The 24,111-nt window shown below is 40.1% G+C and overlaps 1 protein-coding gene across 1 annotated transcript in view; it reads left to right on the plus strand.

Moving 5' to 3' along the window:
• The window catches only part of LOC122551741 (kinesin heavy chain), a 204,646-nt gene extending 181,555 nt beyond the window's left edge, over positions 1 to 23,091 (plus strand). The window contains exon 26 of the mRNA XM_043694135.1: positions 18,388 to 23,091. Coding sequence (XP_043550070.1) covers position 18,388 — 1 coding nt within the window. The 3' untranslated portion in view covers positions 18,389 to 23,091. The remainder of the gene's footprint in view (positions 1 to 18,387) is intronic.
• Positions 23,092 to 24,111: the final 1,020 nt, after the last annotated feature.

Below are 24,111 nucleotides of genomic sequence, written 5' to 3' on the forward strand. Positions count from 1 at the left end.
ACCCTATAACTAGGATGATGAGCTGTCATCCTTGTCCCTCTTTAAGCCAGGTTTCCATCATAAAAATGATCTAATGACTCTAATGCCCTCACGTGTCTCCTCTGAGCTGTATTCACTGTACGCCTTGTGTTTACATATATACCTTTTACGTATACTGCCATTTTTTTGTGTTATACGGTTTCCAACCTCTGCTCCTTCTGTCTTTCAGGTTCACTTGCTAAGTTTCTGCTCCTCTTCCCTGCTCTGAATTGCTGTCAGTTCCCATACCCCAGCCAATCCAGTTCAGTTTAAACCTTCCCCAACAAAATTTGCAAATCCCCCTGTAAAGATATTCATCCTGGTTTTGTTCAGGTTTAGACCATTCGGTTTGTACAGGTCCCACCTTCACCATAATAGGTCTCAATGGCTCAGAACTTTGAGCTTCACCCTCGCACACCAGCTTCCCGGCCATGTGCTGAACAATGTATTCTCTTATTTTGATGCTCACTAGAATGAGTAATCCTGAGACTACTGCTTTAGAGGTCTGGCACCTAATTAGCTGTCTCTAATCTGGCAACACCACCTTATCTCCATTGTGGTCAGTTAGACGCACAAGAGAATAGACATATTAAAACACTGTGAATAAAAGCAGTTACACTCTCAGCTGTATCTTAGGTGTTTTGGCTAAGTCCGAGTTGTGCTGAGCTTTTCAGAGGGATTTCTGCTGGGAGGCCGGGTGGCTATCTTACCAAACTTGCCTCATTAACCACTTAACTTGCCTCTATGGCATCTCATGTGCCCAAATCCAACCCCATTGTCCCATGTGCCATTCAGGGAACATCTCACCACTCCTGGAGTTCACTAACATCCCTTGTGTTTGCACCATCTTTGAGAGTCCGGTGTGCACATGGCAAGGGCTGTCAGTCTGAAGCTGAAGCTACTCCTGATGTTTTTCCCTGAATATTGCTGATGGAGAGGTTGTCAATCTGCTCTGCAGGCAGAGACCTGGAGATCCTGCTGAACAGGGTGGGGCACAGGTGGGATTTTCTCTTCTCCCAGAACCAGCAGCAGTGGAAACCACAATGCCAGATAGTCTCAGCCTGGTCTTCATTTGACACTTGGGTTGAAGCAGTCTCAGCCATCTGGAGAAATGCCCAGAACTGTTGGAAGATGGTCAATAACTTTTTCCACTCTATCTGCAGAAGTGCTACCATCTTCTTTCCAATACCTTAGTCTGTCTCTCACTCTCTCTGCTCCTGCACCCACCTCATTCCAAGGCTCATGCTCTATAACTCCCACTATTGCCTGAAACATCTTCCCCACTTGCTTTGACACTTACTAACCCTGTATGCCCTCTGTGTTGCCCAGTCACTCAGGTTGCCAGCACCAGCAATAATGGCTGTCCCACCCACTTCCATCTCCTGTCATACCTGCCCTGTCTCCTTCCAGGAATAAAATGGCCACACGAGGGCAGAAAAGTCTCAAGGCAGGGTGGTGTGCTGCCCAAGATTCGGCTCCTCACCCTTTATCAGCAGAAGATCCTGCCTCTGATTGCTCCAGGCAATCAGAATATCAGAAGCAACCTTTGTCTTACTGTATTGGGATCCCCTGAGCAAATAATACCCTCATTGTCTGGACAGAGACCCACTGACAACTGTGGCAGGCTCCCTGGCTTTGTGTCCATTCTAACTGCCATAGTAAGACAGACATAATCTGAGTCTGGAACCTCTGGCTGTGATGCCAGTGTGTATCAAGTCAAGGCAACACAAGGCAGGGGTGCTGTGAGTATCCAGTCAGCTCAGCCTGAGTGGGTTCTATGACAGTGTGCAAGGAGCTGAGAGTTTCAGCCTGATCCAGTCCATGATCTAGCTGTGTCTCCCAGCGTATAGTCAGTGTCAGTGCAGACCAATGGGGCTCACTGATCATCTCACCCGATTTTCACCTTGCCATAGCCCACATCATTCAGAGCCTGGTAAGAGTTCACCTTCTGTCTTCACAAAAGAGGCAGCTGCTGTAGACTTTCTAGTTAAAAGAGGAGGAGTATGAGTATTAGATGAAGTAAGCCGATTGAGAAGTGAAGTACTGGAGGGGCTGACTACCCTGGATAAATGATAGGGCAGGATGAATTGTTGCCGGAACAGAAATTGCTGAGGAAACTCAGCCAGCCTGGCAACACATGTGAGGAAAACAATAGAGTTAATGTTTTGATTCAATAACTTTATCAGAATTCATTCTGAATTTCCGTGGCAGTTGATGGAAGCCAGGAACTAAATAATAGGTGCTCTGAGAATCATTTTCCAATGCTAACTAGATCAGGTGGGGTACCAGAGAAATATTGCATGCAGTTCTGGTTTCTCTCCTATCGGAAGGATGTTGTGAAACTTGAAAGGGTTCAGAAAAGATTTACAAGGATGTTGCCAGGGTTGGAGGATTTGAGCTACAGGGAGAGGCTGAACAGGCTGGGGCTGTTTTCCCTGGAGCGTTGGAGGCTGAGGGGTGACCTTATAGAGGTTTATAAAATCATGAGGGGTATGGATAGGATAAATGGACACTGTTTCCCTGGGGTGGTGGAGTCCAGAAGTAGAGGGCATAAGACTCGAGTAAGAGAGGAAAGATATAAAAGGGACCTAAGGGGCAACTTTTTCACACAGAGGATAGAGCGTGTATGGAATGAGCTGCCAGAGGAAGTGGTGGAACCTGATACAATTGCTGCATTTAAAAGGCATCTGGATGGGTATATGAATAGGAAGGATTTAGAGAGATGTAGGCCAAATACTGGCAAATGGGACTAGATTAGGATAGTCCCATCTGGTCGGCATGCACGAGTTAGTCCAAAGGGTTCGTTTCTGTGCTATACCTCTCTATGACTTTGACTCTAATCAGGAAGTTTGTGAGGTTATGCATTTTCGGAGATCAAACACTAATGCACAGTAAACAGGAGGGTTCTGGGAAAGGTAGAGAAAATAAGGGACTTTTGAGGGTACTTTCACAGGTCAGTGAAGGTGGCAGGATAGGTAGATAGGATGAGAAAGAAGATACATGGGATGCTTTCCTTCACTTGGTGTGATAATAAGTGCAAGAGGAGGGTGTAACACTGGAACTATACAAGACACTGGGGTTGGGCAGCACCTGAAGTTTTGTGCTCAGTTCACTCCATTACAAGGAAGACTTGCCTTACATAGAATACAGAGGAGAGTCACAAGAATATACCAGGGCTTGAAAATTGCTAGTATCAGGAAAGAATTGATCAATTAGGGTGTTTTGCTTTGAACAAAGGAGGCTGATGGGATGATGTAATTGAAGTATACAAAATAATGAGGGGCTTGTATAGAGAGGATTGGGAAGATCGGTTTTCCCCAGTGGAGAGGGCAATTAGCAGGCGGCATAGGCTTAAAGTGATTGGTAGATAGATTAGAGGGGACATAAGGAAACATTTTTTCATGAAGGTGGTGGTGGGAGTCTGGAATTGGCTGGCCAGTTGGTAATTGGAGTGGAAACCCATAACTCATTTAAAAGGATCCCAGACTTGCACCTGAGGCACTGTACCCTGCAAGGCTATGGACCAGATGCTGGACAGTGGGACTTGAATGGACGGTTCTTTCAGTTAACCAGTACAGACATAATGGGCTGAACAGCCTTTTTCAGTGCTGTTACTTTTTGATGATTTTATGGTTCAAGGAGCTATGTTTTGAAAACAATTACTGGCATCAGAAGGAAGACAAGGTCTGCTATAGTATTTTTGTTATTATTTTGTAGTTGTGAAAAACCAGCTTTGCTTCTGTTGCTTTCCTCAAATTTTTGAGGATCTGCCTCAATTGTGTGGGGACTGAGAAATTGTAATTTTGAAACATGGTGTAATCCAGGCAGACTGAGGAAACATATTAGCAACTTGTATGTTAAGTATTAACATGAATGTGATTTTTGATGCCGAATGAATGTGGTCAATTTACATGTTGGATTGACCTATAAACCTCGATTTGTAGTAATCAGAATTGTTGATAGTCATAGTTACTGGTGGCTCAGTGGTCAGCACTGCTGCCTCACAGTGCTGGGGACCTGGGTTCAATCCCAGCCTCAGGTGACTGTGTGGAGTTTCATGTTTTGCGTGGGTTCCCTCTGGGTGCTCCAGTTTCCTCCTACAGTCCAAAGATGTACAGTTCAGGTGAATTGGCCATGCTAAATTGTTCATTGTGTCATTAGTCAAAGGGAAAAAGGTCTGTGTGGGTTGCTCTTTGGAGGGTCAGTGTGGACGTTTTGGGCCAAATGACCTGTTTCCATACTGTTGGGAATCTAATCCTGCTACACAGAGTGCATTTTGTAATTGTTCAAATGTTGCCTCAAAAATAAACTTGAAATAATAGGGCAATATTTACTTTTTATCTATTAACTACATTAATGTGTACCTTAAAATACATTTTAAAAAAGTTCACATCTGCATTACAGTGCATAGGGAGTCAAGCTTGCTGTTACTGTATAATCCACTGTTCCTTATAGCATAAATAAGAATTCAAATATCACAGTGTCAAATGCATTGTGGCTTCAAAACTCATCAACTCAAAGAGGTGGTTATGTAGCCTCCTTCCATTGCCAAGAAATGATGGGAATCCAACTTCAAAGCATTGAGGTCAGAGGAGATCATTGACCAAGCCAATTCTGAAAGGGCAAAATCTGCCAGAAGTGTCAAAAAATGAACTTGTCCCTTGCTGGTGGGGTGGGTTCATTTCTGCCAATGCCTTGTTTGCAGGTTTGGTGTCTTCTTTGGAACCTCTGAAACCACATGTAGTGATGGTGTTATTTATATCAGCCGTCAACTGGACTTGTCTATCACTTGTGATTGTTGTGGGCTTTCATGTCTGCTTATGGGGCTTTTTCTGTTGGAGCTTTTAGTCCTTATTGACATGGATACTGCCCCTTGAGCATACCTCGGAGATGCACCACCTTCCATTCTGTGCACATTTCCAAGCCAGCAAAGCCTTTCTTGTCATGAACAATGCTGGAATTCATCGTGACATTTCTGCCCTGGAAAGGACTGATTCAGTGGTGATTTTGTCATCTCATGTAAATCAGTTAGTGGTATTAAATACACAATGGAATTTTAGGCTGTTCTAGAAATGCATTCTGAGGACAAGGTATCCTTTTGCAAATTGTACAGTCTGTAGATTTATCTGATTACTGATGTCTGACCACAGTGGAACACATCACATTTTTGTTGCTTTATTGTTCATTTGGCAGCAGTATTATCTGTCTGAGTCAAACTGCTTACTGCAGGAAGCACTGATGCTGACTTAATCAATCAAACAAAGACTGCTATCTTTGTCCATACGTACTTTTGATGTACTTTGGAAGAGATACAAAACGACATTCCAGTAAATTATCTCTTAGCTGTGAAATCACTGCCTGTGTAGGATCCTGTTGCTTTTGATGGTAGGTCCACAGTGTGATTTGATTTGATTGAAGGCCATTACTCAGGATGGTATGATATCTTTCATTGTCATGAATACTGGCCGTGTTTCACTGGCTGACATTTTGCATTTTTAACATTTCAGTAACCCTAAAGACAAAATGTTATTCACAAAGATAGTGCTCCTTCACGATAATATTAACATTTAATGGGACGAGTTTCTGAAATAAGAACCCTTTAGAGGTAATTATGGAAAATCAAAATGAAACGTGGAAAATACTGGTAGTTCTAACCAGGTGTAAAAAAGAGCAAAACCAGGTAGCACAAAATTATTGTGATAAATTGTGTCTCTCAAATTAGAATATTTATTTGAAATTTTACTTCTGTGATATCTTGCCTTCTGCCTTGTTAGCCTTGGCTCAGCAGTATAAATCTTGATTGAATCAGAAGTTCAAAGGCTCAAGCCCCACTCAGAGACTTGTGCACATATGCCTGGCTGGCTTTCTGATACAGCGACAAGGCAGGGCTGCACTGATCGAGATGCACTCTTTTGAATGAGATGTTAAACTCCTGGCCATTATTGCTCTCCAAGATGGATGTAAATGCTTCCATGGAGACTCCAAATGTCTCAATCAACATCATCTCTCAATCAATGCCACTAAAAATAGCATGTATAACAACTGATTGAAATGAATTTTTAAATTGGTTTTTAAACTTTACTTTTTATCTGATTATGTTAATTATCTTATTTTCACTCATTTTAGCTCCTTGGTTACCCTCTATTTCTGGTATGTAATTTGTGTCTTCTGCAACGAAGACCGACACAACTACTTGGTCAGTGTCTGCCATTTCCATATTCCCTGTGGTAATATCTCCTGTCACAGCTTCTAAGGGATCAAGATTAACTTTAGCTACTCTCCTCCTTACATACTTGTTAAAGCTCCAAAAATCTGTTTTTATATTGCTGACTAATTTAACCTCACTTTCTAACATTTTCCCTTGGTTGATTTTTTTGGTGCCCTTTAGCTGGTGTCCAAAACATTCCAAATTCTCAGCTATACTTCATTCTTTGCTGCATTATAAGTGTCTTCTTTTAATCTATTACTCACTTTAACTTCATTACTGAGGCAGGGAGAGATTACCTTTGTTTTTTTTTGTTTCTCAGGGGAATGTATTTTCTTTAACATCTTGAATTGCTTCTTTAAATGTCCCCAACCAATTATTTATTGCCATGCCTTTGAGTCTATTTACCTAATCCTTTGTGGGGAAATAGCAATGTAATGGTAATGTCACTGGATTAGTAATCAATACCCCAGGCTAATATCCTGGGTGTAGATTCAAATCACAGCAATTCAAGGTCAGTTAGGAATGGGCAAGAAATTCTGACCTTAACAGTGATGTCTGAAGCTCATGAAAAAATCAGACAAAAACCTTAATGAGGTCTTTCCTTCTAAGTATGTAATTAGCATTTCTCAGGTTTTGTTTAGAACGGGAGTATGTCATTTTCAAAGTTAGCATGGAATTCAGTTATATTATAATTACTTTCTACAGTGGATCTTTTACTGAGATTAGATTGCTACATTGCAAATACTAGATCAGAATTAAGTTACTTATGTAAGTGGAAAGGGGACAGTGCGATGTATCTTTGGGGTTACTGGTATCCCTGATGAGTAATTTGATCACATTAAATTGGGAGATGGAAAGACTGTTTATGTTGCAGCTACTATTTCTGTTCCTCCACCTCACATTGGACCTTTTCAGTTTGCCTAGTTCTTCACTATTTTTGTCTGAGCTGATAGTAAGGGCTGTTCCTCATAATGATCAGATTGGCAGTATGCTGCATAACAATCTTAATTCCAACTCTATCGGGGTATTGGAGGTCTCCTCTGTTGTAGTTTAGGCAGTAGAACTGTTTCTTGAGGGAGCTTATGACCTGCTGTTATTCTTCTTTGCAGTCCATTTTGGTTCATAAAAACGGCTAAGGTTTCATGAGGCTCTTTAGTCAATACTAATGTTCATCGTAGGGAAGTATGTAATCTGTGCAAACCTTTATATTTGCTCAGCTTGACTAGAAAAATATTGATGAAAGTGTTTTATGTTTATGTAGGATATCAATAACCTCTTGTACACAGTGCAAATGCAAATGGAGAGATGTTGCTTATATCTCTATACAAATAAAGAGCCTCTGTCATCTTGACAGTCGCAGGCAATACTTTCCTTGACCTGCTTTGAGGCTGCAATTGTGGCTACAGCAACGTTTGGATTTCACTCAATATTTTGCAAGACAAGATACCTCATGCACTGGGAGTGGATGCAGGAGAATTGCTTCCTGAAAACCTTTCGCAGATATGGTCTACTGCTCAGTGGTCTAAACCTCTCTTTTGCTACCCCCTTTCTGCAACTTATCCTTCTGTACATGACCTCTCTTCCAGTAATGCTTTATTCCCAGAGGTGGTCTTACAAGACCATCCTTGACTAAAAACATTTCTGAACATAAGGTTTTAAATAATAAAAAGCAGGTCAAGGTTGCTGGACCACTGCCTATTGAGTATTTAAACTTTAGGCAAACATGGAAAACTGCAAAAATACAGATGGCTCCAGATGCCAGGAGATGTAAGCCAGCAACATACCAGCAAGTCTTTTAAGACTTCATTATTTAGTGCCGGTGAGAATATTTCTGCCAGTTTGATGTTGTCAACTGCTGGATGTAGGTTTGCTCGCTGAGCTAGACGGTTCATTTTCAGACATTTTGTCACCATATTAGGTAACATCTTCAGTGAGCCTCTGGACGAAGCATTGCTGATCATTCCTGCTTTCTATTTGTATGTTTGGGTTTCTTTGGATTGGTGATGTCATTTCCTGTGGTGATGCCATTTCCTGTTCTTTTTCTCAGGGGGTGGTAAATCGGATTTATCCAGAACCTCAACCTGAGTTACACATCTTCTCAAAACCCCCTGTCAAGTGCAGTATGAAATTAAAGTGGGCATTGGTTGGAGTCTGATTATTTAAAAGTATTAGTGTTGGCTTCAAATCAGGACTGAACGTTGACCTACATCATCATCATCTCAGTGCTCCAGATGTTGCTGACAACTGTTCAGGACTTGTGAAGCATGTGTTCACTACTTTATCAAGATGGTGTCCTTGACTTCCAAATGAAAACCTTGTACATACTTCATGTAGTAGTTGGAAACAATTTTGATTTGTAATGTGGACATTAAATGTTTGCTTAATGTCATAATTACCTTGATGTCAAACATTTGTGTTGAATTTAGCCAAACAAAAGTAGTGCACGTAGTATCTCTAGTAACAAATAGTTGAAGTTCACTTGCTACTTTTGTAAATATGGCTGGACTTACATAATATTTGTATTTTTGTTGATGAATATAATGCCTAAATATTCCAATACATACAAAACTCCTGGAGCTAGTGGCAGTTTGACTTGCTGGTGAATGGATTGTTCCATTTGGAAGTTTAAAGTTTGTCAAAATCTTGTCATCCACATCATCCAATAATCGGTAACTGCTATTATTGGCTGCTTATTGTGATTCATTATAGACTGGACATTAACTCCACTACTTCAGATCAGTTCTAATACCATCTTGTTATTGTAATTCAGTTCCCATTTCAGAATAAAGGATAGGTTACATTAATGAGAATATTATGAAAGCAGCCTGCATTGGCTGCAGAATATCTATGATTATTTGGCAGAGATGGGCTAGTCATATGGGAGGGACACAGGAAAATCCATGACCAGAAGACTCTGAAGTCCAACTGACCACTCATTCAAAATAGTATCTCTCATTTACTCACTTCCCCCCCCTCAAGTCTTGATCCAATTCATCTTCAAATAATTCTACACAGTCCGCCTGTACTACCCATTTGACATATGCATCAACTTCTCTCTGACGTAGGTCAATCTAAACTGGCTTTGTATCATCTCTTTCACTAAGCTTGAGAATTTGGTCCCTGCTTCTGGAATTATTTGTGATGGGTTTTTATGCTGTGCTTGTACTTGGCATTCAGGTGCAGAACAAATCCCTGCCACCATTGCAGCCTGTGGCAAATCAGTCAATATCCGCTGGAGAGAAGCTAAAAGTGCAAGAGTCAGCAGTGTAGGGGTTAGAGAGAGTAAATATTTGTCTATGCTCTCGTTCCTGATTGTCATCAGTAGCAGTGCAGGAAAATGCATGCATGTGGGCTGCAAATATAAATGAGACTAAGCTTGTCTCGTACATTCACCTCAGGCTGAAAATCTGCTGACACTGACTGAAGGAAGAATAGTTCATGGAGCAATCAGATTATTACAGCACAGAAACAGACCCTTCAGTCTAACTCATCCACGCCCACCAGATATCATAAATTAACCTAGTCCCATTTGCCAGCATTTGGCCCATATTCATCTAAACCCTTCCTATTCATATACTTATCCAGATGCTTTTTAAATGTTGTAATTGTACCAGCCTCCATCACTTCCTCTGGTAGCTTGTTCCATCCTCTATTTGAAAATGTTTCGCCTTAGGTCCTTTTTAAATCTTTCCCCTCTCACCTTAAGCCTATGCCCTCTAGTTTTGGAAATCCCTACCTTTGGCTAGTTACCCTAACCATACCCCTTATGATTTTTAAATTTTCTATAACATAAACCCTCAGCTTTTGACACTCCAGGGAAAAGAGTCCCAGCCTGTTCAGCCTCTCCCTATATCTCAAACCCTCCAATCCTGGCAACATCCTTGTAAACTCTTATTTGCACTCTCTCAAGTTTAACAACATTTTTCCGATACAAGGGCGACCAGAATTATATGCATTATTCTAAAAGTGTCCTGTATAGCCCCGACATTGCATCCCAACTTCTATATTCAGTGTTCTGACTAATGAAGGCAAACATGCCAGATGTCTTTTCCCTCCGTGTCTACTTGTGACCCTACTTTCGAGGAACTATGCACTTACACCTCGAAGTCTCTTCATTCGGCAACACTCCGCAGGGCCCTACTGTATGTATAAGATATATAAGTCCTGCCTTTATTTGCCTTAACAAAATGCAGCACCTCACATTTATGTAAATCTGCCACTCCTCAGCCTATTCAACTCTGAGATAATCTTCTTCACTACACTGCCTATTTTTACAACATCTGCAAATTTATTAACTGTAGCTGTTATATTCACATCTAAATCATTTATATAAATAATGAAAAGCTGTGGACCCAGCACCAATTCTTGTGGCACACCACTGGTCACAGGCCTCCAGTGTGAAAAGGAATCCTTGAACACTACCCTCTAACTTCAAGTTGATTTTGTATCCAATTCCCCAGGATCCCATGTGGTCTAACCTTACTAAGCAGTCTACTGTGCAATACCTTATTGAATGCTTTGCTGAAGTGCATACATACAACGCCTACTGCTCTGCCTTCACCAAATATCTTTATCACCTCTTCAAAATACTCTAGTGAGACGTGATTTCCCACACACAAAGCCTTGTTGATTATACTTAATCAGTCCTTGCCTTTCTGAATGCATGTAAATCCTGTTTCTCAGAATCCCCTCTACCAACTTACCCAGCACTGACAGCAAGCTCACTGGTCTATAGTTATCTGGCTTTTCCTTACACCCTTTTTAAATAATGGTACTACACTCGTCAATTCCAGTCTTCTGGCTCTCACCCATGGCTGACAATGATACAAATATCTCGGCAAGGTGCCCAGCAATCTCTTCCCTACCTTCCCAAGAACCTCTGGGAAATACCTGACCAGGTCCTGGGAATTTATTTACCTTTATGCATTTTAAGACCTTCAGTACCTTCTCTTCTGTAATATGAACTCTTTTCAAGACATCATTATTTATTTGTCCAAGTTCCCCTCACTTCCACTTCCTTCTACATAGTGAAACTGATATGAAATATTCGTTTAGTATCTCACCAATCTCCTATGGTTCCACATATAGACGGCCATGTTTAAACGATCTTGAATCTTTTGTTCTCTCTCTAGTTACTCCTCTGTAGTGAGGCCTTTCCCCAGGTTTGTGACTTCAGAAAAGATTAGAGAGAAATACAAACAGCCAAGCATCCTCCATAAAGTGCTGATAATGAAACACTTCAATGTCCCCATTATTTACTTTAACGGTATTGAGGAGGCTGTCAGGAAAGGAGATCAAATTGTGTGTAAAATGATAATGCCTGCAATGACCACAAGGTGGCATTTTATACACACCTGGAAAGGGAAATGTTCAGAAGTGATTTTCAGAATTACTTCACTAATACAAATCGGGAAAGCAAGAATTCTTGCTTGTGTGTTTTTTTGTTACCACCAGAGAATGGTCCAGATTTATAAACAAAATGATCAAATTTGAAATGTCTTTACCAGACCTGATAATGCTTCTTGCACATTGATGGAGAATTTAAAAGAACAGTTTTAGATGAGGTGATTTTGCAAAACAGATTGTTGCAAGCGACTGAATGGTCCTGGGCTCAGAGACGCTGAGAAGGAAGACCAGCTCAGGTAGTGCCTCACGTGGTGATGATCAAGATGCCAGAACCACAGAGTGTCCACAGTATCTGGTCCAACCTAAAAAGCACCATAGTCAATACCTATACAATTCTATGACTCTCCCCCTGAGACACTGTTATTGTGACCATCTTCAAGAAAGGAGATGTTGGAATTACAGAGGGGTTTCTGTACTCTCCTCTATGGGAAAAGGTCATCGCGAGAAGCATCCTGAAGTGCCTCCTCTCCAGCAGCTGGAGATCTCCTTCCTGAGTTTCAGTGCAGCACTCCAGAAAAAGTGCAGCGAACAGCAACAACTTCTGGACATGGCCTTCTTTCACCTCACAAGGGTATTCAATTCTGTCAGCTGTGAAAGACTGCGGATTGTCCTCCACAAATCCGGATGCCCACAGAAATTCGTCGTAATTCTCCGCCTGCTCCATGATGACATGCCAGCCACCACTCTCACCAATGGGCTATCGACCTAAGACAAGTGCAAACTGAGGTCAAGCAGGGTTGCATCATCTCAACAATGCTCTGCGCCATCTTTCTCAATGCAACACCCCACGCCATCTCCATGAAGCTCCCTAACAGAGTGGAGCTCGCTTACAACCTTCACCTTGAGACTAGAGCCAAGAATACGCCAACTACTGTCATTGAGCTACATTACACAGACAGTGCCTACATTTGAGTCATAGAGATGTACAGCACGGAAACAGACCCTTTGGTCCAACTCGTCCATGCTGACCAGATATCCTAACCTAATCTAGTCACATTTGCCCCAAAGCCCTCTAAACCCTTCCTATTCATATACCCATCCAGATGCCTTTTAAATGTTGTAATTGTACCAACCTCCACCACTTCTTCTGGCAGCTCATTCCATACATGTAGCACCCTCTGCGTGAACAGGTTACCTCTTAGATCCCTCTTAAATATCTTTTAGAACCTTGTGGCACCCCTCTCACCCTAAACCTATGCCCTCCAGTTTTGGATTCCCCCACCCCGGGGAAAAGACCTTGTCTATTTACCCTATCCATGCTTCTCATGATTTTATAAACCTCTATAAGGGCCCCCCTCCACCTCCAACACTTCAGGGAAAATAGTTCCAGTCTATTCAGCCTCTCCCTATAGCTGAAACTCTCCAATCCTGGTGACATTCTTGCAAATCTGTTCTGAACCCTTTTTCATATTTCACAACATCCTTCCTGTAGCAGGGAGACCAGATGTGCATGCAGTATTCCAATAGTGGCCTAGCCAATGTCCTGTACAGCTGCAACATGACTTCCCAACTTCAATAATCAATGCATTGATCTATAAAGGGAAGCGCACCAAACACCTTCATCACTATCTTATCTACCTGTGACTTCATTTTCAAGGAACTATGAGCCTGCATTCCAAGGTCTCTTTGTTCAACAACACTGCCTAGGACCTTACCATTAAGTGTATAAGTACTGCCCTGATTTGCCTTTCAAAAATGCAGCACCGCACATTTATCTAAATTAAATTCCATCTGCCACTCCTCAGCCCATTGGCCCTTCTGATCAAGATCCTATTGTATTCTGAGGTAACTTTCTTTGCCGTGCATGACAGCTCCAATTTTGGTGTCACCTGCAAACTAATTAACCATATCTGCTATGTTCACATCTAAATCATTCATATAAATGATGAAAAGCAGTGGACCCAGCACTGATCCTTGTGGCACACTGCTGGTCACAGGTCTCCAGTCTGAAAAGTAATCCTCCACCACCATTCTGTCTTCTACCTTTGTGCCAGTTCTGTATTTAAATAGCTAGTTCTCCCTCTATTCCGTGTGATCTAAGCTTGCTAACCAGTTTACCATGAGGAATCTTGTCAAACATCTTACTGAAGTCCATTTAGTATGTGCACACTCAAAGCAGTACATCTCTGTTCTTGTATTCAAGCACTTTTGAAATGAAATGCATTTGCCTTCCTAACTACAAACTGAACCTGCTTGTTAACCTAAAGAAAATCATGAACAAGGACTCCAAAATCCTTTTGTACTTCAGGTTCCCAAAGCTTTTCCCCATTTAGAAAATAACTTCGGCTTCTATTCTTCCTACCATAATGCATAATCTCATACTTTCCCATACTGTGTTGCATCTACCACTTCTCTGCCCATTCTCCTAGCCTGTCAAAGTCCTTCAGCCTCCCAGTTTCCTCAAAACTATCTGTCCCATCATCTATTGCTATATCATCTGCAAATATTTAGCAACAATGCCCTCAGTTCCCTCTTATGAATTGTTAATGTATAACTTGAATAGTTGTGGTCCCAACACTGAGCCCTGTAGAACCCCTCTAGTATCTGGCTGCAAAAGGCCCCCATAGCCCTACTTGCGGCCTTCTACCAGTCGGCCAATCCTTATCCATGCCAGTATCTTAACCCTAACACCTTGGACTCTTCTCTTACTTAGTAGCCTCCTGTGTGGCATCTTGTCAAGGGCCTTCTGGAAATGCAAATAGATCCCTTCCACGGGGTCTTCTTCATCTAAATTGCTTGTTACCTCCTTAAAGAATTCTAAGAGATTTGTCTGGTGTGACCTCCCCATGATGAAGCTGTGCTAACTCAGCCCTATTTTACCAGGCACTTGCAAGTACTCCACAATCTCATCCTTAATAATGCACTCTAAATTCTTACCAATGATTGAGGTCAGGCTAAACAGCCTATAATTTCCTGACTTCCCCTTTTTAAAAGAGGAATGTTACATTAGCCTTTTCCAGTCCTTTGGGAACCTCCATGACTTCAGTGATTCCTGAAGATTACTGCCAATGCCTCTATAATCTCTTTCAGATCTCTGGATTTTGGTCCATCTGTTCTTTCTCATTAGTGATGGCCACTACCCTCATCCTCTGCCCTGACTCTCTTCAAGTTCTTGTTTGCTGTTAGTGCCTTCCACCATGAGGACTGATGCAAAGTACCTATTCAGTTCCCCTGCAATTTCTTTGTTCCCAACATTACGTCTCTCGCCTTGTTTTCCAGTGGTCCAACATCCAATCGCGCCTTTCTCCTACCTTTTATTTTAAGAAAACAATTCTTGCAATCTTCTTTTATGTCACTAGCTAGCTTACCTTCACATTTTACCCTCTCGCCCTTTATTGCCTTTTAGTTATCTTCTGCTGGTTTTTAAAGGCTTCCCACTAAACTTCACCCCATTATAGCTTTTGCTTTTATGCTGTCCCTAACTTCCCATGTCACCCATGGTTGCCCTATCCTCTTCTTCTTCTTTGGGATAAATTTATGCCGAATTGCCCCTAGAAATTCCTGCCATTGCTGCTTCATTGGTATTCTCTGCTAGGTTCCCCTTCCAAACAACTTTGGTCAGCTCCTCCTTCATGTCTTTGTAGATACCTTTACTCAATTGTAAAACTGCTAAATTTGATTCCAGTTTCTGCCTCTCCATCTGCAGGGTGAATTATATCATATTATGACCACTGCCCACAAGGGGTTCCTTCACCTTCAGTTCCTTAATTAAGTCTTCCTCATGACATGTCTCTCCTCCAGAATTGCGTGTTCTCCAGTAGGCTCGATGAAAAGCTGCTCCAAAGAAATTCTCGTAGACATTCTACAAGTTCCTTTTCTTGAGATCCTCGACCAATCTGACTTTCTCAATTCACCTGCATATTGAAATCCTGCATGACCATCGTAATAGTGCCTTCAATACTTGCTTTTCCTATCTCCTAATATAGTTTCTGCACCACATCCTGACTACTGCTAGGGGGTCTGTACATAACTCCCATCAGGGTCTTTTTTCCTCTATTTTACTCACACAGATTCCATGCCTTCCGACTTTATATCACTTCTCACTATCGATTTAATTTTATTCCTTACCAACAAGGCAACCATGCCCCTTCTGCCCAACTGCCTGTCCTTTTGATAAGGTGCGTATCTTTAGATATTTAGTTCCTAGCTCTGATCCCTTTGCTGCCACATCTTTGTGATATCCACAGCATTGTACCCACCACTTTCAATCTGTACTACAAGCTTATTTACCTTGTTACATTTACAATTTGAGCACTTGAGTGTAATACCCTCAGTTTTGTATGGACTAGTCCCTCCCCTTCTCATAGTTGTCCTGTTATCTGACGCGTGTAAAGTCAGATTTCTAAGTCTTTCCATACACTTTGTCCGATTACTTGTTCAGGAACTTTAATAACTTCTGCTGAATCTTCCCTTTTTTTAACTTTTTACATCATTTTTTAGTCAACTGACCCTCCACCTCATTGTTCAGTTAAAGCCTTATCCTCAGATGGAATGTATAATTTAAAAATTGGAATTGAGTTACGTTTGCACGTTTCAGTTCAATTGCTCAAATTAACCATGCGCTGCAACAAATTAACTTCATTGTTAACAACAAAATATAATTCTGCCCTTTGCCAACTTAGATAACTTGAAATAAATGTTTTGAATATTCTTATTCCTAAAATTCGAAAGACCATTATTAAGCAACTTGCTACCCTCTTATGACAGAAGCAGAAGGAACTGCTTTAAATTTCCTGCAATCTATGTCCATCCTTTAACAAAATGCTATAAAGTGTGCAGTTCTTGAATCAGCAGTACCGTCTGCTTTGGTTATTTTAACCTAAGGTTGTTGCATGTAATTGCCCGCACATCTGAAAGAAACATTCATTATTACAGACAGCAGAAGATTTGTGTTATGTGATAATAGTCTTTATCCACCTGGTTGGCCTTTTTGTCTTTTAGATGTTGTAGAATTGGTGTAACTTGTTGGATAATGATAATGACTAGCAGTAGTTAACAAGCCTGTAATTCAAGAGATTCTGTAAATGGCAGAAACTATTTTTGCTTTGCTCTTATTTCTCCACCCAAAATAAAGTCCTGAGATTTAATTACAGCCTAGAACTCACAGATAGCTAATGCTTGCATGTGACTAAAGAAATGGCTTTTCTCACTCTTTTTTTTCTATTCTGTTCAGTACCTGCTGGGGCTGTTGAAAGAGGCAACTTGACACTTGTTTTTTTCCGGCAATAAATAGATCAAAATGATAAAATCACCACAACTTAAATTTGTTATTTTCAGTAAGTAGCCAAAAGCTGAATTCTTCAGTCAACCTAATGGAACAATCGTGATGAAATTCCTTGGCTTGGTGTATTTAATAAGAAAAGGACAGCATTTTTCCAGAGTCCTGCAAAACATAGCAGTGTCTCTTTGCTGAAAATTTTGACAATCAGGAACAAGGCAGGATTGGTGAGGAACTTCAACTTGTCCAAAAATCATCAAGTAGGAAAGATTCTGAGCTTGTCATTATTATGTATTATTGCTGAATGTGTCAGAGAGAGCAGGAGAGAATGCTGTTGTTGCCTGTGGGAGAGATGGTTTTAAAGGTTTTAAAAAATTGGTTATTAATCAACCTAGTAGAAGATCATAGGAAATAAACAATAAATGGATTTGGGATACCAAGTATATCTGACAAGGCAGAGACTAAAGACAATACATTCTAATGGTAGCAAGCCATCTAGGAAGGAAAATTTCTGGGGCATTGAGACCAGTCCTAAGGCAGGTAGGACCTATACAAATAGCCTGATGGGGAGACTTTCTAGTACCATTGAGATAAACTTAAACTGTCTTGTTGATGTCTCAAGGCATTATTGCTCAAATATTACTGAAAGCCAAGAATACAGGTCCAGCAAGCAATTAAACAGCATGTTATCCTTTACTGCAAGATGACTTGTGTACAGGAGCAAAGAAGACATGATTCAATTGTATGGAGCACTGATTAGGCTGTGCCTGAGGTATGGTGTGCAGTTCTGATCAGTGAACTTGGACAGATGTTCACCAGATTGATTTCTGGGATGTTGGGATGAGTACTTGGGCCTGTACTCTCTGGAGTTTAGGAGAATTAGAGGCGATCTAATTGAAACTTAGAAAAATCTTGAAGAGGTAAATGCAGAAAAGCTATGGAAGCTAGAACAATGGTTTTACACAGGAATTTTGATACTTTATGAAGTGGTAGACACAGCTACGCTTGACTAATTTCAAAAGAAGGTTGACGAGGGAAAGTGGAACAGAGGGAAAATGGGAAGAAATATTGAGTGGCAAAGATCTTCTGGAGTATGAACATCGACACAGATCAAATGTGCAGTTTCTGAACTGTAGATATGGTGTAATCCATGTAATTTATCTTGGTGGACAACTGAAGGACTCCTTACTCTCCAAATCAGACCATGGGATCTGTTATCTTCACCTGAGAGGAACTTTGTTTGGCATCTCTTTCAATGGGAGACAACCTCTGGCCTTGCAGTATTCCCTTAATACTGTATTGAGTGTCATTCTAGAATGTGTAGTCAAGTACTTGGAGTTCCAATTGACCCCTGACCTTCTAAGGAAAGGAAGAGCACTACCAACTAGACCAGACTGTACATAAACAATCAATGTTATCATTCATTTAAGAAAAAGGTTGCCAGTTAAGTCCAGTTGAGATCTGCAGGAATGAATTGACAATTGTGCTGGTAAAATAAAATGTTGCACAAACTAATGGGAACTTCTTTGTTTTCCAGATTGAGGCTTCAATCTAGCATGCATCAATGGCCCAAGACCAACTTGCAAACCCTTCAAAAGATCCCTTCACCTAATCAAGTACATTCTTTGGAACTGTAGTCATAGTGCATTGCCTTTTCCTGGGTCAAGATAAGTATGTATAGAACTGCATTCATTCAACTTTACCTAGCCTCATGGATCATATAATGTATTTGTGTGTGAAAATTAATTCCCAGCCTTTTCCAGGACTGTGCTAAGCTAAAATTATACATTGTACGCAGTGTCTTAGGAAGAATATTCCCTTGTATTGTGTGTTTGATTTTTCTGTATGATAAAATGTTTTATTTTATATTTTTGGGTTGTGGGTGGGCAAACATTGCTGCTAAATTATACATTTTAGGAAGGGAAAAGGTCAAATTTGTGCTTGTGGACTTTTCTTAATAAAAAAAGAACACTTTGGCAGCATTAGGCAGCCTGGTCAGTGTATGTTATCAAAATGGACTATTTGGACAGCAATTGAACCAGGAACAGAATGCCTTTTAGTACAAATCTACAAACCCTTACCTATGCTAAAATTGTTTGATTTCTACACTTCACTTGAATCACTGAGAATGTCAGAATGGAAAACTGAAGGTCTCGAAGAAGGACATACAAAAATGCAAATTGACCTTATTTTGGTCAGAAGAAAACATGGCTGCCTTTAGTACTCGTAGATGAAACTGTTTATATTCTCGTGCAACTAACACTGTAAACTGGAAGCAAATGAAATTTGTCCAACTACACAATCTCTTCAGACCTTCAAGATGAACTTAGTCTGTCAGCTGCCATTAACCTTACTGAAGAAATAAGGACTCATTCTGAATGAAGAGCAAAACTGTGTGAATTAAAGTATGTTCACTCATGGGTATTTCCGTTGATGTTTATCATAACTCAGCTGCTGGTTTCATGCCATTTGAACACAGGTAGATTCAGTGTGGGGAGTATACTGGTGTCCTGAGAATGTTTGGTCTTACAGACGGCATAATTTCATGTGAGGCAATAACAAACCTCTAAATGTCTATTACATATGTTTTATTATAATGTGTTTAAAATAGAAAACTGTCTCCATTTAAGGTATTATGTCAGTATGGTGGACCAAATGTTCCTAGCTATCCTTTGGGAACTGCACATTGACTAAAGTTTGCACTTTACGTACTTAATTTTTGTATGTTCATAATTTTCCTCCCAGTGTTTTCATACATCTAATTTTGGTTGTTGATAATCACTACTCGGATGGTTTTTTTGATGCTTTTGATGTTGAATTTTGAACAAAACCTACACCTTTTTGCAGTGACTATCTTTAATTTGACGTTGGATCCTTTCTGCAATTTGATGCTGATCAGCCAATCAGTTCATCATGTCAGAACTCTGGAATATCTAAGCCTTATCAAAGACAGTCATTGCAACAGTGACAGATATACAGTTTTTTATTCTTTTAATTCTCTCTTATATTAGAGATGTGTGGCCACTGTTTGGTTGATCTGGACAATTCTATTTATTTTTTGCCCTGATATCATTGGAATTGCTCTTTACACTCGAACTCAGAATTTTATACCAAATTTAACACTGGGCACAATGAGCACCCAGACTTTAGTAAGATGACATATACTCAGAGCAGGAGAGTTCAGCTGTGCCCTTTTGATCCCTGCTGCTGTTGTGCCTGAGATATATAAAACAAAACAAAACAAAAATGGGTACAGTTGTAATTTTCCCATTCAGATCCAAATGTAGTACGGAATGCAGTCCATTGAAGAAATATGTTTTTTTGCATCTTATTGGCTTTGGGCTTTATAGTTTTGAATAGATTTTTTTAACCCAGCCATAAAGTTAAGAAATCAAATTAAAACAAGAACGCGTTAGAAGGAACTGGAGAGTATGAGAAAAGACAAGTTTTGGATGGTAGCTCAAGAGGCATTGATGAATGACGTCAAATTTCTTCCAATCTATTATGCTCTTACTAGTCTACAGATCTCTGAGGGAAGTGCCGATTGATTCAAAGTCTAAAAGACTGGGAGATCGTGGAAATCAATTCTCTGTTGTAGTCAACTTGAGGATTGCTCAAATTCTTCTCCCACGAGTTTGAATAGGCCATTAGCAATTGACTGCCAGTGGAGTTAGGGCAGCAATGTCCTTCTAGAGTTCTCCATCAGGCACCTGCCTCTTATTTCAGGGGGAGCTCATCTTCAAGATGTGAGTGTAAGCAAAATGGACATTGAAGTTCTCTGTGGATTATTTCAATTGTTGGGGTTTTAGGCAGCATTGCCAGAATTCTTCCAGTTAATGATCCTTATTCAGAGAGAGAGACAGCCCACATTTCAGATGGATCGTATCTAAGTAGCTCATTAACAAGTACAGGGGAACTCATTTCTCTACATTGTGCTGAGATATGGTATGTGTCATGGTGCCTGGACCATGGAATATTTCTCTTGGCCTTTTGCTTGTCATGAGTAGAAACTTTGAAGATAGTGCCCACGGTGCCTTACAGTCCATATGAATGAAAAGATCTATCCTCAAATAAGTTGAAGAATATGCTGCAATTTTACATGGCTGGTGATTGATCTGTTTGCATCTGTAGAAAATCATGGGATCTCTAACACTGCAGGGTAAGAAATGTGTCAGTGTGAAAACGGAATCATCTTTTGTTTACTTTTCTCTCAAGTCTCAATTTATTTTTACACTCTTCCTTTTCTGTGCTGCAGGTGGCACAGACAAACCAAACAAAATTTTGTTCTGTTCACTTTGCACTGGCCCAATCAACCTCAATTCTTAACAATGGCACTGGGCAGAACTAACCATCTTCCATAGATGCCCGGAGCTAATGTCTCAGTGAAAGATTTAATTCTGCATTCAGAGTCTAATTACCTTTAGCTAGAATGTGTTTTTTGAACAGTGTCAATTTATACATCAGTAGTAGGAAGATCCTACTCCATTCCTAGAAATTGTAACATTATCTTTTTTTTAATGTTAAGTGTTATCATGTTAAGTGGCTATAATTTGCAGGATGGTGAACATTTATAGTTACTTTCCCAGCCATGCTCAGGGCTAATGATAGTCTAGGATACCTGTACGATCTGTACTTTGGACCTAGCTTTAGTTGAATTTATGTGGCCACCATCATGGTCTTTCATGATGTTCACATCAAGTTCTTGTGGCTTTAATGAATAGACCTTCTTTCTTTCCTCACTCAATGTAGTCTGTAATAAACAAAGGACCCACTGTTTAAAATTCTATAAGTGTATGATTTGAACTTCTTAGCTTATAAAGCAGCTAAATGATACCCTCTGAACTTGTCCAATAAGTTTTTTTAAATTTGGCTAACACTCTTCAGCACATCTGTTTGGCAGCAGGGATTAGCACATACCAGCCACAACTGAGCAACACTCTTCCCAAATTGCAAATATTTTGTATGACTCTTGAGGAATGTTGAAAAGACAAAGGAGGCAATATGACTAAGTTGGAGCTTTGTCACTCTTGAATTGGTAGTTTCCCTCAATCTCCACCTAGGCTATGCTGTAATATTATTGTTGTTTTGTGGTTTGAAAGTGTTTACAGAAGTACTTTTTAGGATAGTATAGATCAAAAAGAACTGAGCTATGAGGCAGCCCTATGTCTTTAAATATGGTAGGAGTAGAGGGCCATATGTTGGTCTGGGTTGACTCCAGATAGATTGTTTTTAAGAAGGCAATTCCCAAAGTCAGTCAAATTTCAACTTGCAGAACTAACATGAGAAATGTTAAAATTCTAAGCATGGTGAAGACTTCACAAGATAAAGAGTTTTATTGTCATTGACAACAACAATGATCTGCCCTTTCACATATGTTGCACAGACACAATGTTAATCTGAGAGGTAACACAAAATATTTCATTAACATTTTCCCAGTAACTGTCTTGCTGTTGGCCTTTTTGTATAGTAGATACTGATCAGCCAGTCAGTTAATCTATTTTTCAGCATGTGGGAAAGCAAAGGGTTTCTCAAGACTCTTGCTGTGGGAGATTTTAACCAAAAAAATCCAAGTATTCGAGTTAGAGTTCAGCCTACTTTTTTTTAGAAGTAACTTGCAAGTAACAAATTGCTCAAGAACACCTTTTTGCCTATCATTCCGTTACCTTTGATGTTTATCTTTTAGAAGCCACTGGATGCCAGTAACCTGAAGGATGATTACCAACTGTGCGTTTAGTTGTGTATCTAAGGAACAAGGAATTCATACACTGTAGTAATGCTGTGTGCCTGCCAAATGACTAACAAGAGTTGGGGAAAATCATCATATTGTTCAATGTCCATTGTCTGTCTCTGGGATGTATTGAGGTATCTTATGACCTGATAGATGTTGGGATGTGAGGCTCTCTGTAGTTTGTGTCTACCTTGTGTATCTGTATTGCAGAAGTGTTTCTCTTAGCTGGCTGTGTGTACAGTAGTCTTCATTTTAGGTCGACTTATATTTATTAAAAAAACTATACAATTATTTTGTTCAAATGGTATAAAAATGAATATTCATGGTCAGCATACAGCAAATGAACACTGCGAGGTATTCAAAAATACGATCAAGATTGAGGGCAATCTTTTAAGTTTCACTGAGATTACTGCCTGTAAGGTGTAAGAATCTTCTATGAAATTACTTGCATGATGTATAATTTACTTGAATTGGTTAATGAAAGTGCTGAAATAAAATTGATTTAAATCCCAAGCATTCACTTTGCTTCCTTTGAAATGATTAATAAAACCTTAAATTATAACTGTTGCATTTTATTGGTGAACAACACTCATTGAAACAAAAAATGCAACTCTGAACATTTTGAGCTGTCTGCAACCTGTTTTTCCTCCACACCAAGATAAATGTTCTTTTCAAAGTTATTTTACCTTAGACTTACAGAATTAACTGTACTTCTAGATAGTTTCTAAATTCAATTTCCTGTTTTTAATTTGCTATTCAGACATTGGATAAGTAGCTCACAAGATTGTGACTGAACATTTATTACAATCATACCGGGAGTGGTCAGTTCAGTTTGTTGTTGTCAGCCAATTGATCAAGCTGCTGCTTCTGCCTTTTCTTCCCAAAAATACATTCACTGGTAAATTTTTTGACCAAATGGAATACGACAGAAAATTCAATAACATTCAACTTTTTTCCATTTGGCACTTTTCACTCTGAGGTGCCTTTACACAATTGCAATGCACCTTAGACTCAGAATATATATTCTGCGCCAGTCATACAGCCCGAGGGGTTCTGCGCTGTTTTCAGTCCATCAATGCACCTTGGCTGAAAAGCATTAGATGGTGCCTTCCTCTATTGCTTTTCTGGAGTGACTGCCCTAAGCTGTAGTGTCCCTCTCTACACATTGTTCTGGAACTTGGAATGTGCTCAGTCACAGACAACTTTATGCAGTGCATTCCAGCAAAGTTCAGGCAGACCAAAGGATGTCTTTCACTATTAAAAATCACACCACACTAGGTTATAGTCCAACAGGTTTATTTGAAAGTACAAGCTTTTGGAGCGCTGTTAGACTTAGACCAGCTGTTGTGCGATTTTTTAACTTTGTCCACCCGAGTCAAACATTGGCACCTCCACATTATGTCTTACACTGAGCATTCTTTAATGCTTTTGTCTCCTTTTGGTTCCTGGTAAACGTAAAGGCTCGCACCAATCATTTTTGTGCACCAGGTTTTATACCTTCGGTGGAGTATATGCTCAAATGTTTCAATCAAG

This window comes from Chiloscyllium plagiosum, chromosome 7 (assembly GCF_004010195.1).
Source record: "Chiloscyllium plagiosum isolate BGI_BamShark_2017 chromosome 7, ASM401019v2, whole genome shotgun sequence".
Lineage (NCBI taxonomy): Eukaryota > Metazoa > Chordata > Chondrichthyes > Orectolobiformes > Hemiscylliidae > Chiloscyllium > Chiloscyllium plagiosum.